General features: G+C 38.3%; 1 protein-coding gene across 2 annotated transcripts in view; it reads right to left on the bottom strand.

The window, feature by feature from the left end:
* Positions 1–413: 413 nt before the first annotated feature.
* LOC117050153 (meckelin-like) overlaps positions 414–12,364 on the bottom strand; it is a 33,064-nt gene continuing 21,113 nt past the window's right edge. The window contains exons 21-28 of one of the 2 annotated variants that reach the window (XM_033155571.1): positions 10,846–10,986; positions 9,712–9,792; positions 8,768–8,884; positions 8,044–8,160; positions 6,371–6,475; positions 5,725–5,827; positions 4,034–4,176; positions 414–642 (exon numbers count right to left, since the gene is read on the bottom strand). In XM_033155571.1, coding sequence (XP_033011462.1) covers positions 562–642; positions 4,034–4,176; positions 5,725–5,827; positions 6,371–6,475; positions 8,044–8,160; positions 8,768–8,884; positions 9,712–9,792; positions 10,846–10,986 — 888 coding nt within the window. In that variant the 3' untranslated portion in view covers positions 414–561. Of the gene's footprint in view, positions 643–4,033; positions 4,196–5,724; positions 5,828–6,370; positions 6,476–8,043; positions 8,161–8,767; positions 8,885–9,711; positions 9,793–10,845; positions 10,987–12,364 lie in introns of those variants that run through there. The other variant, XM_033155572.1, reaches the window with a different exon arrangement.

Genomic DNA, 12,364 nt, shown 5'->3' with positions numbered 1-12,364 from the left:
TGTACCACATAGGATGAATTTCTTCTCTCATTAAAACCTGAAATCAGAAAGTGCTTCAAATGCTCCTGTTACGAGCTGGGCAAGAGCAAAGCTTCTCTTGAACTTTATGAAATCACACCTGCCTCTGAAACTATGAAAGCACAGGAACTGAATATCTACATGCAGTTTGCTTCAGTGCCCTCTGTACTCAATCCGGAAAATTAATTGTACACAGGAAACTGAATCCTCTACATTTTGATCATTTTCTCCATACACATCCAGCTCCTACCCACAAATCATAAAACACTGCACCAGAGATGTACCCATATACATAAAATATCTGCAAAACTAATGCATGGGTTCAGCTTTAATACTGGCAGTGACATCTTTCTGTATCTTGACGTCCCTTTTAAAGCATGTGAATAATCACTATCCATTACAAGTACAAATTTATTTAATCCAAAACAGCAGTTTTCAAGTATACAATATGAAAGAAAAATTCTACACATTAATATTTACAAAGTACCGCAAGCAAATCCTTTGTGTATGTGTGTCATTTAAAAGCCATAATTAGTTCCCTTTTCATATAAGAAATCTTTCATCCACCAAAGTTTTAGATGCCAAATTCTTCTGTCCAACTGTATTACGAATGAACCTAAAAATCTGAAAAGATAAAGCCAACTTCAGATGTTATGGTATAAATTGTAGAAAACACTCCATGTGTAACAGCAAATCCTTATTTGACAGGATGTCAAGCTAATGCTAGATGCTCTTTAATCTGATCTAAGGTTACTGTCTTAGATTTGTCAAGTTTGATCAATCCAAGTTAAGCATCTCACATAATAAACAGTAACTTGTAAAAGGTTGAAAATAAGACTTGTTTGGTCACCCCATCAGTAACCTGAAAGCAAGCTGCTTTTCACAGTGAGGGGGCTGTTTACAATTTATTTCCTGACCATTCTTCTAAAAAAGAAACCACAAATTTAGTATAACAGAGCTTGTTATCAATTTCAAAATTGTGCTGTCAACTCCAAACATCTTTGTTACTGGAAGATCATAATGATTGTCCAGTTTATGTTACGATAGAGATGTGCGACAGAAAACAAACAAACATACAAACAAACATACATGTTTCTATGGTTTTATTGTTACTTTGGTGTTCATCTTCAAGGGAGCCTAGAAGAGATACACCAAAGTGGGGTTACTCTTTGGCCTGGTCTGAGGCTCCAGCTGGTGCAAAACATTGTGACTAGACTGCTGATGGGGACAGAATATGGTCAGTGCATAATTCCAGTGCTCAAAAGATTGCACTTGTTGCCCATAAGCTAGTGGTTCAGTTCAAAGTTCATGCATTAATTCAAAAGGCCCTTAACAACTTGGGTCCAGAATACCTAATCCCTTATATCCATATTTAATCACAGAGGTCTTCTGGGGAGTCACTGTTAGTGGTTCCCCCACAGCTCAGATGCATGGTTCGTATTCATGGGTGTGTTCAGCAAGCCCCCCCCCCCTGAACTTCTTAAGGTTTTTGTTCTTAACCTCCAGTAGGCATTTTAACTGAAACCTGATTTTATAGTTTTACCGATTTTTACATTTTCTGTATTGTATTGCTTATACACACCATTTAGAGGTTGTCATAGCTAAGCAGTATAAATGAAGGGAAAAAATCCTAGCTTTATTTTTGACCATTGTACAGTATGTACTGTATGCCCCAATGGTAGATGGTGGGGGCAAGTGATATGGGTACCTCAGCATGATCTCATCACCAGAAATGAAGAGAAACAGCCACCAATCATAGCAAATGCTCCCTTTCATTCGAGTCTGCCTGTAGGCAGTATGCAAGAGGCCTGCTAAGGCTAGAACTGGTTGCAGTGCCAGCAGTGAATTGTGTTCTCGTACTGAGATTGGGGCTCAGTTTTATAAACTGTTTTGTCTAGGTCAGGCTAATGGGTCTGATATCCTTTTGAAATTTGGAAACTAACAAGTTTAGGAATTCTAGTTTTGAAAATCCTAGAGGTCATGTGGTAAAGCATTTTAAGAGTTGGTAGGAACTACAGCAGTCATGCACCTTTGTTGTTTGAACAATGAGGATTTTATTGGAAAGTGGGGCAGTACTAGACAGTTCTGCACTAATTGCCAGTTTGCACTAATTGATGAGCAGAGGGTGATGTTTGCAAAAGCCCAACTGAACTTACAATATCTGCTAGCACAGTACTTGAAGCAAGAAGTGGAATGACGAGATTCTATAAATATCCTTCCTTGGGAGAGATAAATTAGCTGGGATTTTTTTTAAACTTTTTTTTTAAAATACAAGCATCAACCACAAAAAACACAAACAATAAAAACCATAACAACAAAAATAACACAGTTTGACAATTCAAATTTAAATACACTGATATACCTATGACTACACCTTTTTTTTACAACACTGTTTCCCCACCTCTTTCGCCTCCCTCTACCCCCCACCTCTGTCCGCCTTATCACTTAAATATTCATTCCAGATTTCTTCATATTTATCCATTCTTAATTTGTGACGACATGCAATTTGTTCATATGTAGCTAATCTGTCCATATTATCAATCCATGTGCTCAACTGAATCTTTTTACGGCTTTTCCAATTCATCAAAACAAGTTTTTTTGCTTCTAATATAGCACGGTATATCCATTTTTTTTGACCCCCTGAAATCTCCCACGTTTCTGGAATATAATTTAGAATTAAATTCAGTTCCCCTAAATGACAATTCCTTTTTATTACTCTTGCTATAAATATCCTCACCTCACACCAAAATGATCTTATCATCGGGCAATTAATCAACATATGTACTAAGTTCGCCTTTTTACTCCCACATCTCCAGCAGTTGTCTGCACTTGTTATTTTCTTCTGGCATAGTTTTGCTGGGGTCCAGTGGACTCTAAATATTATTCTCTGTTGAATAAGTCTTATTCAAGGGATGACTTTTTCCACTGGGACTAGTCAAGGGTTTTTTCCGCCTACCTCGTAGCAATTTGGCACAACTCTTGGTTTTGGTGGTTAGGCATTGGAAAATCTCTGTAGAGGTAAGGAGGGGAGGTAGCGCCATCACCTGCCCCGCAATTTGAAGGGTATTCTGTTAAAGGATTCCGGGGGCTTGGCCCTGTCCGAAGCCTAGGGAGGTTAGGGCCTAAGGCACGCCCCAACAGTGATCACAGGGGGAGTTCCAGTCGATGTGCATCACTGGGCTCCTTACTGGTGGTTAACCCTTCCCGGACTTCCAACACACGGGTTGGGGTCGGATATAGTCGGTTAGGGTCCAATGCCTAAGCCAATACCGCTCAACACCCATAACCAATAAAGTTGTGGCCTTTTTGCCCATTAAACTTATATGATGTGTCAAGTGTCATTATTTCCCATGGGGAGGGAGGGACATTGCTACGCAAGTGGAATGACGAGATTCTATAAATATCCTTCCTTGGGAGAGATAAATTAGCCTGGATAATAGGCCTGATACACACACATATTCTATCTGTCATATATTAAGTCTTCAATGGGAAAAGTCATTGAATTTTACCATAGATGCGTTCCCTTTCTTTTCCAATGTATTTTGGGTTGGATGCAGGTTTGCAGTGCATGGAGTTCTGCTTACATGGGATTCCACTGGAGGAAGGGAGGCGGAGAGATGATTTTTGCTCATTTCTCCTTTCCCCTATATGCCCTGAAAAGCAGCTCTGGAGGGTTGGGAGATCTTTGGGAGCAGCTTGGGATGTGGTGCTGGGTTGTGTGTGTGTGTGTGTGAAGGGGGCAGTAAAAAACATCTCTCCTACACTGCCTCAAGTAGAAACTTCCACAGCATTGAAGTCCTGTTTTGTTCCAACATGCAGTGTTTACTCTTAGGACTGCAAGTTTGCAGCACCTGTTTTGTTTTTTTAACAGTGCCTAGCAATCTTAGGAACAAACAAACAAACAATTATCTGTGATGTCTAATAATAAAATTTGTAGATAACTGAGAATGCAAACTACTATATGGTTTCATTAAAAAAAAAACATTCTCTACTCCATTCCAATAAAGAGACTTACCTCTTGTTGCAAATACGTCAGAACAGCTGCTAAAACAAAACTTTGGGTGGCCATATCCACGATGGTGAAAAACAGCATGTCAAATATGAGAAGCGTGGCTTCATTGCCATAATATAGCACATCACTGAAAGAATGACCTTCATCTGCAAATAAGGAAACAACCTGTTAAAAAACATGTACCGGTATAATATCTGGATCAAAAAAGCTGTACAATGGTTGAAAAACTTCTAGAGAATGGATAAAAACAACAAAAGTAAAACAAGAAAACTAAAACAAAAAGTTAGAAACATAATGATCTGCAATAGATAGTTATTTCACTCCTTTACCATGAAAGCTGTAACAACTTAATTTTATAAAATGGCTTTGTATTGTATGACATCCCGTTGTGCACAGATGTCCATTAAGTGCTTACTGTTTAAAAAGCAGAAGCAGATTACCAAGACTCATTCTGAACAAGAGACACATTCTCACTGATCTCTATGAATATATTTTATTATATAACTTACAACAACAACAACAAACTCCACCTCAAAATCATGTTTTAAAGATACCAAATCCAGCATGACTAAAACATGAGCTATGCACATAAATTTCAAAATTATAGGACTAAGAATTTAGCAACCAAGACATGCCATCTTAACTTTATGGTGTCATTATCAGCTACTGTTATCTGGTAACCCTTAGTTATCTGGCCAGTGTAACTGTCTTAGGAACCTCTACCAGAACATTGCAGAGATTCAAGACCTTTCTGAAAATCGGTATCTATAAAAATAAAGTTTGGAGCATCTGGTTTCCATTGCTTTGATAGACTTTATGGAATTAAGTATAGTAGTCTAACTACTCCGAAAATCAGCTTTAGCTGCAGCAGAACAAGTACTAAAACTAATGGCTAAAACTATGACAGGTGAAACTTCTTGTGTTATGCCTGTCAAGTGCAGTGCTGGAAGGACTACAAACAGGTTCTGACTGAACAAACACTTTGACATCTAAGAGGAAGTTTCAAGTCCTGACATCAAGATGAGAGAGAAGGCTGGGAATGCTGTGGACATAGTGTATTTTGATCTGAGCCATCTTGATCTCAGCCAAGGTTCTGACAAAGTCCTCCATTATATTATTGCAGAAAAGCTGGTAGAGTGTGGGCTGAGTGAGGTTACCGTTATTAGGTGGATTCGTAGCTGGTTGACTGACTGAACCCAAAGAGTGCTTATTAATACCTGTAGTTCCTCAAAAGTGACAAGTGGGCTGCTGCAGGATTCTGTCCTGAGCCCATTGTCGTCCAATGTCTTTATAAATGACTTGGATGAAGGAATTGAGGGGATGTGCATCAGATTTGCAGAGGACACCAAATTGGGACTAGATGAGCCACTGGCCTTATCCAGCAGACTCATATATTCTTAGTGAAGCTTTTCTTACATGGATGAATAATGAAGTTTTTTCCCCTATTTCAGATATACCTTCGCTTCTCCTACTATTATATGATTCATTTATTTGTAGGCAAATTTCATTTCTCCTAGGTACTGGAGAATTTAAACTCCATACTGCTTGCTGCATTTCTGGCATGCTCCAGTAGCATTCAAGTGCTTGGTCAAAAAATAAACCACAGAAATTGCTGGGACTTATGATGTAGACATAAGCCATTAGGATTCATCTGCTCACCTAACATAAAAATTTAACATCTAGATTGATAATACCATTGTAAAAGATGCTCTTTTCCATTGGTTCCATGAACTCCATTCCAAGGATTCTCTCCAGCAACAATTTGTCCTTTACAATGTAATCCATCTCCTTATGAACCTATAAGTGGAAAAACAAAACAAACTTTTCATTATAAAAGCACTTCTAAGAAACAAATGAAGAAAAGCACTATTTTATTTATTTAGGGATTTATAACCCACCTTTGCACTGCAGAACAAAGAACTAAAGACGGCTAATGTAACAAATTAAAAGCAAACAACAAGAATATAGCAACTTTAGAAATACAAAACACATTGAAAGCAGCAGAATAGAAAACTACAAAAAGAAAAACATTTCAGGGAGGGAGTAAAAAAGAAAAAGAGAAAAAAAAGTAAAAATGAGTTTCCAAAAGCAAAGAAACTAAAGTTATCAAACAGCACTGGAAAATCAACAAGGAGGAAGTGAGGTGATCTTGTATCAACTTGTGATACAAGTTCTGTGATACAAGTAATCAACTTCTGTGGTGTTGACTGCAGGGCAGTGAACCAGCATCTGCACAGCACAATCTCTATAGGATCACATGAAAACAGAGGCTAAATCACAACCCCTTAATATCAAAAACATTATTGAATCTTTTTATTAAATGTTAATTGTGATACTTACATGATCAATAAATGAGCCTAGAAATTTATTCATGGTATGGTATGCTTTAGTACTCTGCTCAAATGTAGTCGCAGATGAATTCAAAAGTCTAACAGGACCCTGCTTCTGCGGAGAAAAAGAAATACAAATGATTTTTAAATGCACACAGGTCTCTTTTGACGTAATGGATGTGTAAAATATCTGGAAATATCTGACTGCATTCACGCTCAAAGACACTTATGGCTTGAAGCAAAATACTTGATTGAAAGATACCCTTAAGGTTATAGCCCTTTTCGGGTGCTTGATATTTGTGTTAATTTAAAACGCAAGACATACTAGTTCCAGTTGCAATCATGATCAGCCTGCACAAGTTTAAGGACAATCTTCGGAAGCAGTGAGCTTCCTGTTCTTCTAGAGGTTTCCCACGTGTTTTGGAATCCTAGAAAATCCAGGCTCTAAAATTCACTGGAGGCCTCTGTGAATATAGGAGGCTCTCTGTTTCAGAAGATTGTCCTTAACATCATATAAGAGTGCACAAAATTCTAAACCACTCACTGTAGCCAATAATCCACTGCACCAGAAGATGGTCCTAGTACAAGAAATTCACAGAAACACACAGCTGAAAATACAGTAAGTTCTCATTTTTTAATGACTGGTGGTATGAATACTTATTGACTGATTTAAAACATTACTGTACAACGTTTCATCAAAACTGATTCCGGGATGGAATATAGATAATAATTTTTATAAAACCTAATCCAATATAGTAAAACATTCACACTAGAAATTATAATAAAAGACAGCAGATACAATTACAGTGGTACCTCGACTTACGAATTACTCGACATACGAATTTTTTGACTTACGAATGAAAAAAGTGCCCGCACGCCTACGAATTTTTCGACATCCGAAGGACATCCATTGGCGGTTTTAGATGGGGTTTACTCGACTTACAAATTTTAGATGCGGTTTACTTGACTTACGAATTTTTCCAAAATTTTCATTTCAAATGCATTCCTATGGAGAAATTGCTTTTTTCGACTTACGAATTTTTCGACCTACGAATGTGCATTCAGAACGGATTAAATTCGTAAGTCGAGGTACCACTGTATAACACAGACTAAGGGGTTGTACAAATTAAAATGCATGGGTAAATAAACTGTACTTCTGAGGAGGACAACACTTAAGACCAGGAACTCAGCAGAAAATGTTAAGACACAGGCAGGCTGGTATGTGAAGAGATGATCCCTAAGGTAGTTGGGGCCCAAGCCAAGTAAGGCTTTAAAGGTATGTACCACTCCAGCACTAGAACAGCATTCTACACCCTGTGCCATATCTTCAATATCAGTTTTTGGACATCAAGGTTCTGCTACACAGATACTTAAAGGACCCAGACACAAAACAATACTCATAGACAAAAGGCTCTGCTGTTCTGGGAGGCTGCAGTTCACATGCAAGCATTCCACACACAGATGCACAATGTAAACTTCACTTATATCATCTATTTTTGTCTCTGTGTGAATGATCTATAGGCACAATGCATGGTCAGAAGAATGAAGATGCACTGGCTGTAAAGGATATATATGATTAAGAAAAATAGATGTGGAAGCTTCTATGTCTTTTTGAACTAAAATCTGTCTGGACAAGGACATTTTAAATACAGAGGACAGCAAGTCTGCCAATAATATACATACCCTTGTTAATGTTTCATGGATCCTGTCATACTGCTGCCTCATCTTGCTTGAAATGGAAATCTGAAAAGTCTGACCATCTGTGTTTGGTAACAAGCCTCTTTGACTACACAGATTTTCCTAAGGAAATGACATAAAGCAGAATTGCTGGAACAACTTGAACAAGGAATGAACTCAAGAATTTATTATCCATTCCACTGAACCTGAGCAACATCTGCTTTTACCCTTTTGTACTGATAGTTAAGTCAATGCACTGCTGTTCTGCACTAGAAATGCTAATTACAAGCCATAGAAAAAAGAAAAGAAAAAAGTGAAAAAATACAAGCTTAAAAAAATTAGGGCAAGGATACAAAGGACAAATAAGTTGGTGTGTAAAAGGGTGGTTTCTATTTGCTTCTCTGAAACATCAATACCCCATTCTGGTGTGATGGATTGTTTATGAAAGAAAGAGGAGTTTCAGATGTAGTTGTTGATAAAGCATGGGAGTCAGTCGAAAATTATAAGCAAGAAAAAATATTTGAGGGTGTAAAAAGGATTCTAGAAAATGCAACTAATTTTACTGCTTGACCTACTCTGAAATCTCTCTCATCACCCCCCCCCCCCCGAGTAGCAACAGTCAAGCACATATTGAAGTACAATGAAATACAAAATAACTAAAGTTCTTGTGCATGGATTCTTGATATATAAGTGAGTTTTGGGATTCCCCCTTCCTAGCTGTTTTACATACCGCTTCCCTCTTTAGATTCATATTCATCTCTTCCATATTGGTATCTGAATGCCCATGCACAGACCGACCATGAATATAATACCCAAAGCATCTGTGTGACAACAGAAAGACTGAAATCTACAACGTAAGAAAAATAAAATTCAGCATCTTAAAAGATACAGATTCAAATAGTAATATAACTTTACAGTGCTTCTTTTCAACGGATATGAAGATTCTTTGCACAAGAAAGCAAAAATTCTGGACAACTAATCTATTTTGCAGTTATTATTTATGAGTTATTTTCTACCATGATGCAGTTAGTGAGATACAATATATTTGGAAACTGGGCATATCTTTATTCTAGGCATCTATAAACCTGTGTGTGTACATCTGTGAGAAGAGGATGTGCTTGTAGATAGTTCACCCCCCCCTTGACTGTTGGAGTGAGGATGAGAGGTCTGGGTTGATTCTCAAATTACTGTTGAGGGCCCTGAGTCTACTAAACTATACAGTGGTACCTTTGGTTACGAACGGGATCCGTTCCGGAGCCCCATTCGTAACCTGAAAGGTCCGCATCCTGAAGCGCCGTGTCTGCGCATGTGTGCGATGTGATTTGGCGCTTCTGTGCATGACGTCATTTTGTGCGTCTGCACATGCGGGAACCTGTTCCGGTACTTCTGAGTTCGGCGCGTTTGTAACCTGTGACGAACGCAACACGCAGCGTTCGTAACACAAGGTAAGGCTGTAGTATATAGTATTGTCTTCTCCTTGTTCCACAAGTGAGCAAGACATCAAACCCTGTTGAGATTTTGGCAAAGAACTGGTGGAATAAAGAGAAGCAACTTTGGTTTATTAATTGCTAACTGTTAGAGCAAAACTAACTACATCTTTATAGCATTCTAAAGCATTAACATACTTCACAGAGAAAGGCACTAATTGGAAGCATAAAATGATTGAATACTTACATTGCTCATACAGCACAAGTCAACAAACTGCCTTATCTTATCTTCTATAAATCTTTCATAGAAGACAGAAAAGTATATCACCTGTAACAAATCAGATTTACTAATGAATTAAGGATGTGCGCTTGCAATTTCTCTGCTTTAGAAGCAAGTTTTAAACAGAAACAGTCATAAGAGTATAAGCCACGAGCTGCCTGTTATGCCACTGCATTCTGCCTCCTCCAAAGAAGATGGGGGTAATTTAGAGAAGAAGCAAAAGCTGGGATGTATCAGTCTGGGATGCTGGGCAGTTGTATATGTTTTGTCTGCCCCTATGTTGTTGACCAGGCATAGGCAAACTCGGCCCTCCAGATGTTTTGGGACTACAACTCCCATCACCCCTAGCTAACAGGACCAGTGGTGAGGGATGATGGGAACTGTAGTCTCAAAACATCTGAAGGGCCGAGTTTGCCTATGCCTGTTATTGATTAATGACCTAGAGGTGACTTAGCAATTCTGTTTTTTTGCGTGTTTTCTCGAGAAATCTGGAAACGGCACTCTCAGTTGAGCATTCCTGCTCCTGCTGTTCCTCCCCTCCTTTGTTGTTATTCTCTTTCAACTATGTGCGAAGACTGCAAGGAGAGGCCCATTCTTTGTTTGGTCTTCAATAATCTTCCCTTATCTGCAGATTCTGTATGAACTATTTCCAATAGCACATGCATTTCAAATTGCAATTAGATATTTTAAACCACTTTTTTCAAGTATCTTTTGAATTTTCCAAAGTTCAAATCCACCAATAGAATTCCAGCGGAAATTTGATTTTCCACTGTATGTTCATAGGTATGTCACACAGCATGTATGCTCTTTGTACACACACATGTACAAACAAGTTTCGTTAGAGCAGATCGCTAACACCAGTTGAGTCCTTTTATGCTAATAATTGATGGATGTCAACTTCTACGTTCTTCCCAATGAAAATAGATCTCCAAATAATCACCTCTAAAGAAAAATACAGAAACACACAAATACTTAGTTTGTGCCTTTCCCAGGACATCCAATACAACCAAAATTATAATCTTTTAACAACAACAAAATCAACAAATCTGTATAACTTGAAGTGAAGAGAGTTAAATATATAGTGGCAATGGAAAGCTCTACCTGTATTATGGCAATCACTAGCCAGAGGACAGCAGACACGCCAAATCTCAGAATACGACTCCAGGGAGCTATGTAACTTTCTGGGCTCCTTTTAAGACTGGAAGAAGAATCCATTAAGGCCAGATTTGAAAACCCCACAACCTGAAAGCATAATTTTGAAAATACCAAAAGGTATCTCATTAGTAATCTGCATTAACAAAGATCTTCTAAATTGCTGGACTTATTGTGTTCTGTTATTTCAGTGTATGTCTTTGACCATGAGGTAATATTTTATTGATCTCTACTTTTATTCAAATAAAAATAAAAATTCTATACTTATGGTACAGAAAGACTTGGAATTATGACGCAGATGTACTGCATTATGCTCGATAAAACTGGAAGAGGATTCTATAAAATCAAAATATAACAATTTCATGAGCTGTACTTTCAGCTCCCTTCCAAAGCCAGCTGAGCCATTTTTAGTTAAGACTTAGCAAAAATTAACACTAGAACAGGATAATTTTAGCTCCGGAACTTAAAGATTTGACCATTCCGATGAATGAACATTGATTGTAATTCTGCTTTATGATATCAAGTATTTAGCTGAGCAGCTTTCTTCACTTCCTGCATCATAAATATCACTTGGCAGCCAAGAACCGACTCTGCAAAGTATTGTTATGGAAAAGCAAGTCTAAAATGAAGGCAATACTAGTAATAGCTCTGCAGGTTGCACAGAAACAGCATTAGCAGAGCTCTTGTCCTGTTCACTAATAATATAAGCACAAGACAACTAGTCTGAGAGCCAGTGTGGTGTAGTGGTTAAGAGTGGTAGACTCGTAATCTGGGGAACCGGGTTCGTGTCCCCACTCCTCCACATGCAGCTGCTGGGTGACCTTGGGCTAGTCACACTTCTTTGAAGTCTCTCAGCCCCACTCACCTCACAGAGTGTTTGTTGTGGGGGAGGAAGGGAAAGGAGAATGTTAGCCGCTTTGAGACTCCTTCGGGTAGTGGAAAGCGGGATATCAAATCCAAACTCTTCTTCTTCTTCCTCACCTGCCTTCTCATTATGTGTGTAGGAGAAAGCATTTGCTAACCATTTAATTCAGCTAGAACAAGTATTTCAGCTGATGCTGCATGATGAATAGATTAAGACTGATGTCTAGTTGTGTCATGCTATTTGTTTTTAAGATACAACTTCTGTGGCTCACATATATACTAAGTACATAGATAACAGAACTAAAAGTGAACTATGGGAGCTCATAATAAAAGAAGCAGCACAACAGCACACAATATAACCATTGGGTTGCATCCAACCAAGTTGCCCTGTTAACACACATACTTCCAACAAATCTGCTTGGGAAAGGTTGGGGAACCCCCAGAACAGTTGGGGGATTGTACAGAAGCAGCAGAGGGGAAGTCCTGTTGTGCAGGCAGAAGTCCTTGCATGAATGGGATGACTTCATTGGTTACATCCCATCAGCTTACCCAACTTCTTTAGAAAGATAAAAAATCAAATGAATGATAATGAAATCTGAAAGTC

Source organism: Lacerta agilis, chromosome 7, assembly GCF_009819535.1.
Source record: "Lacerta agilis isolate rLacAgi1 chromosome 7, rLacAgi1.pri, whole genome shotgun sequence".
In the NCBI taxonomy this organism is placed as follows: Eukaryota; Metazoa; Chordata; class Lepidosauria; order Squamata; family Lacertidae; genus Lacerta; species Lacerta agilis.
This window is presented reverse-complemented; position numbering and strand designations above follow the sequence as displayed.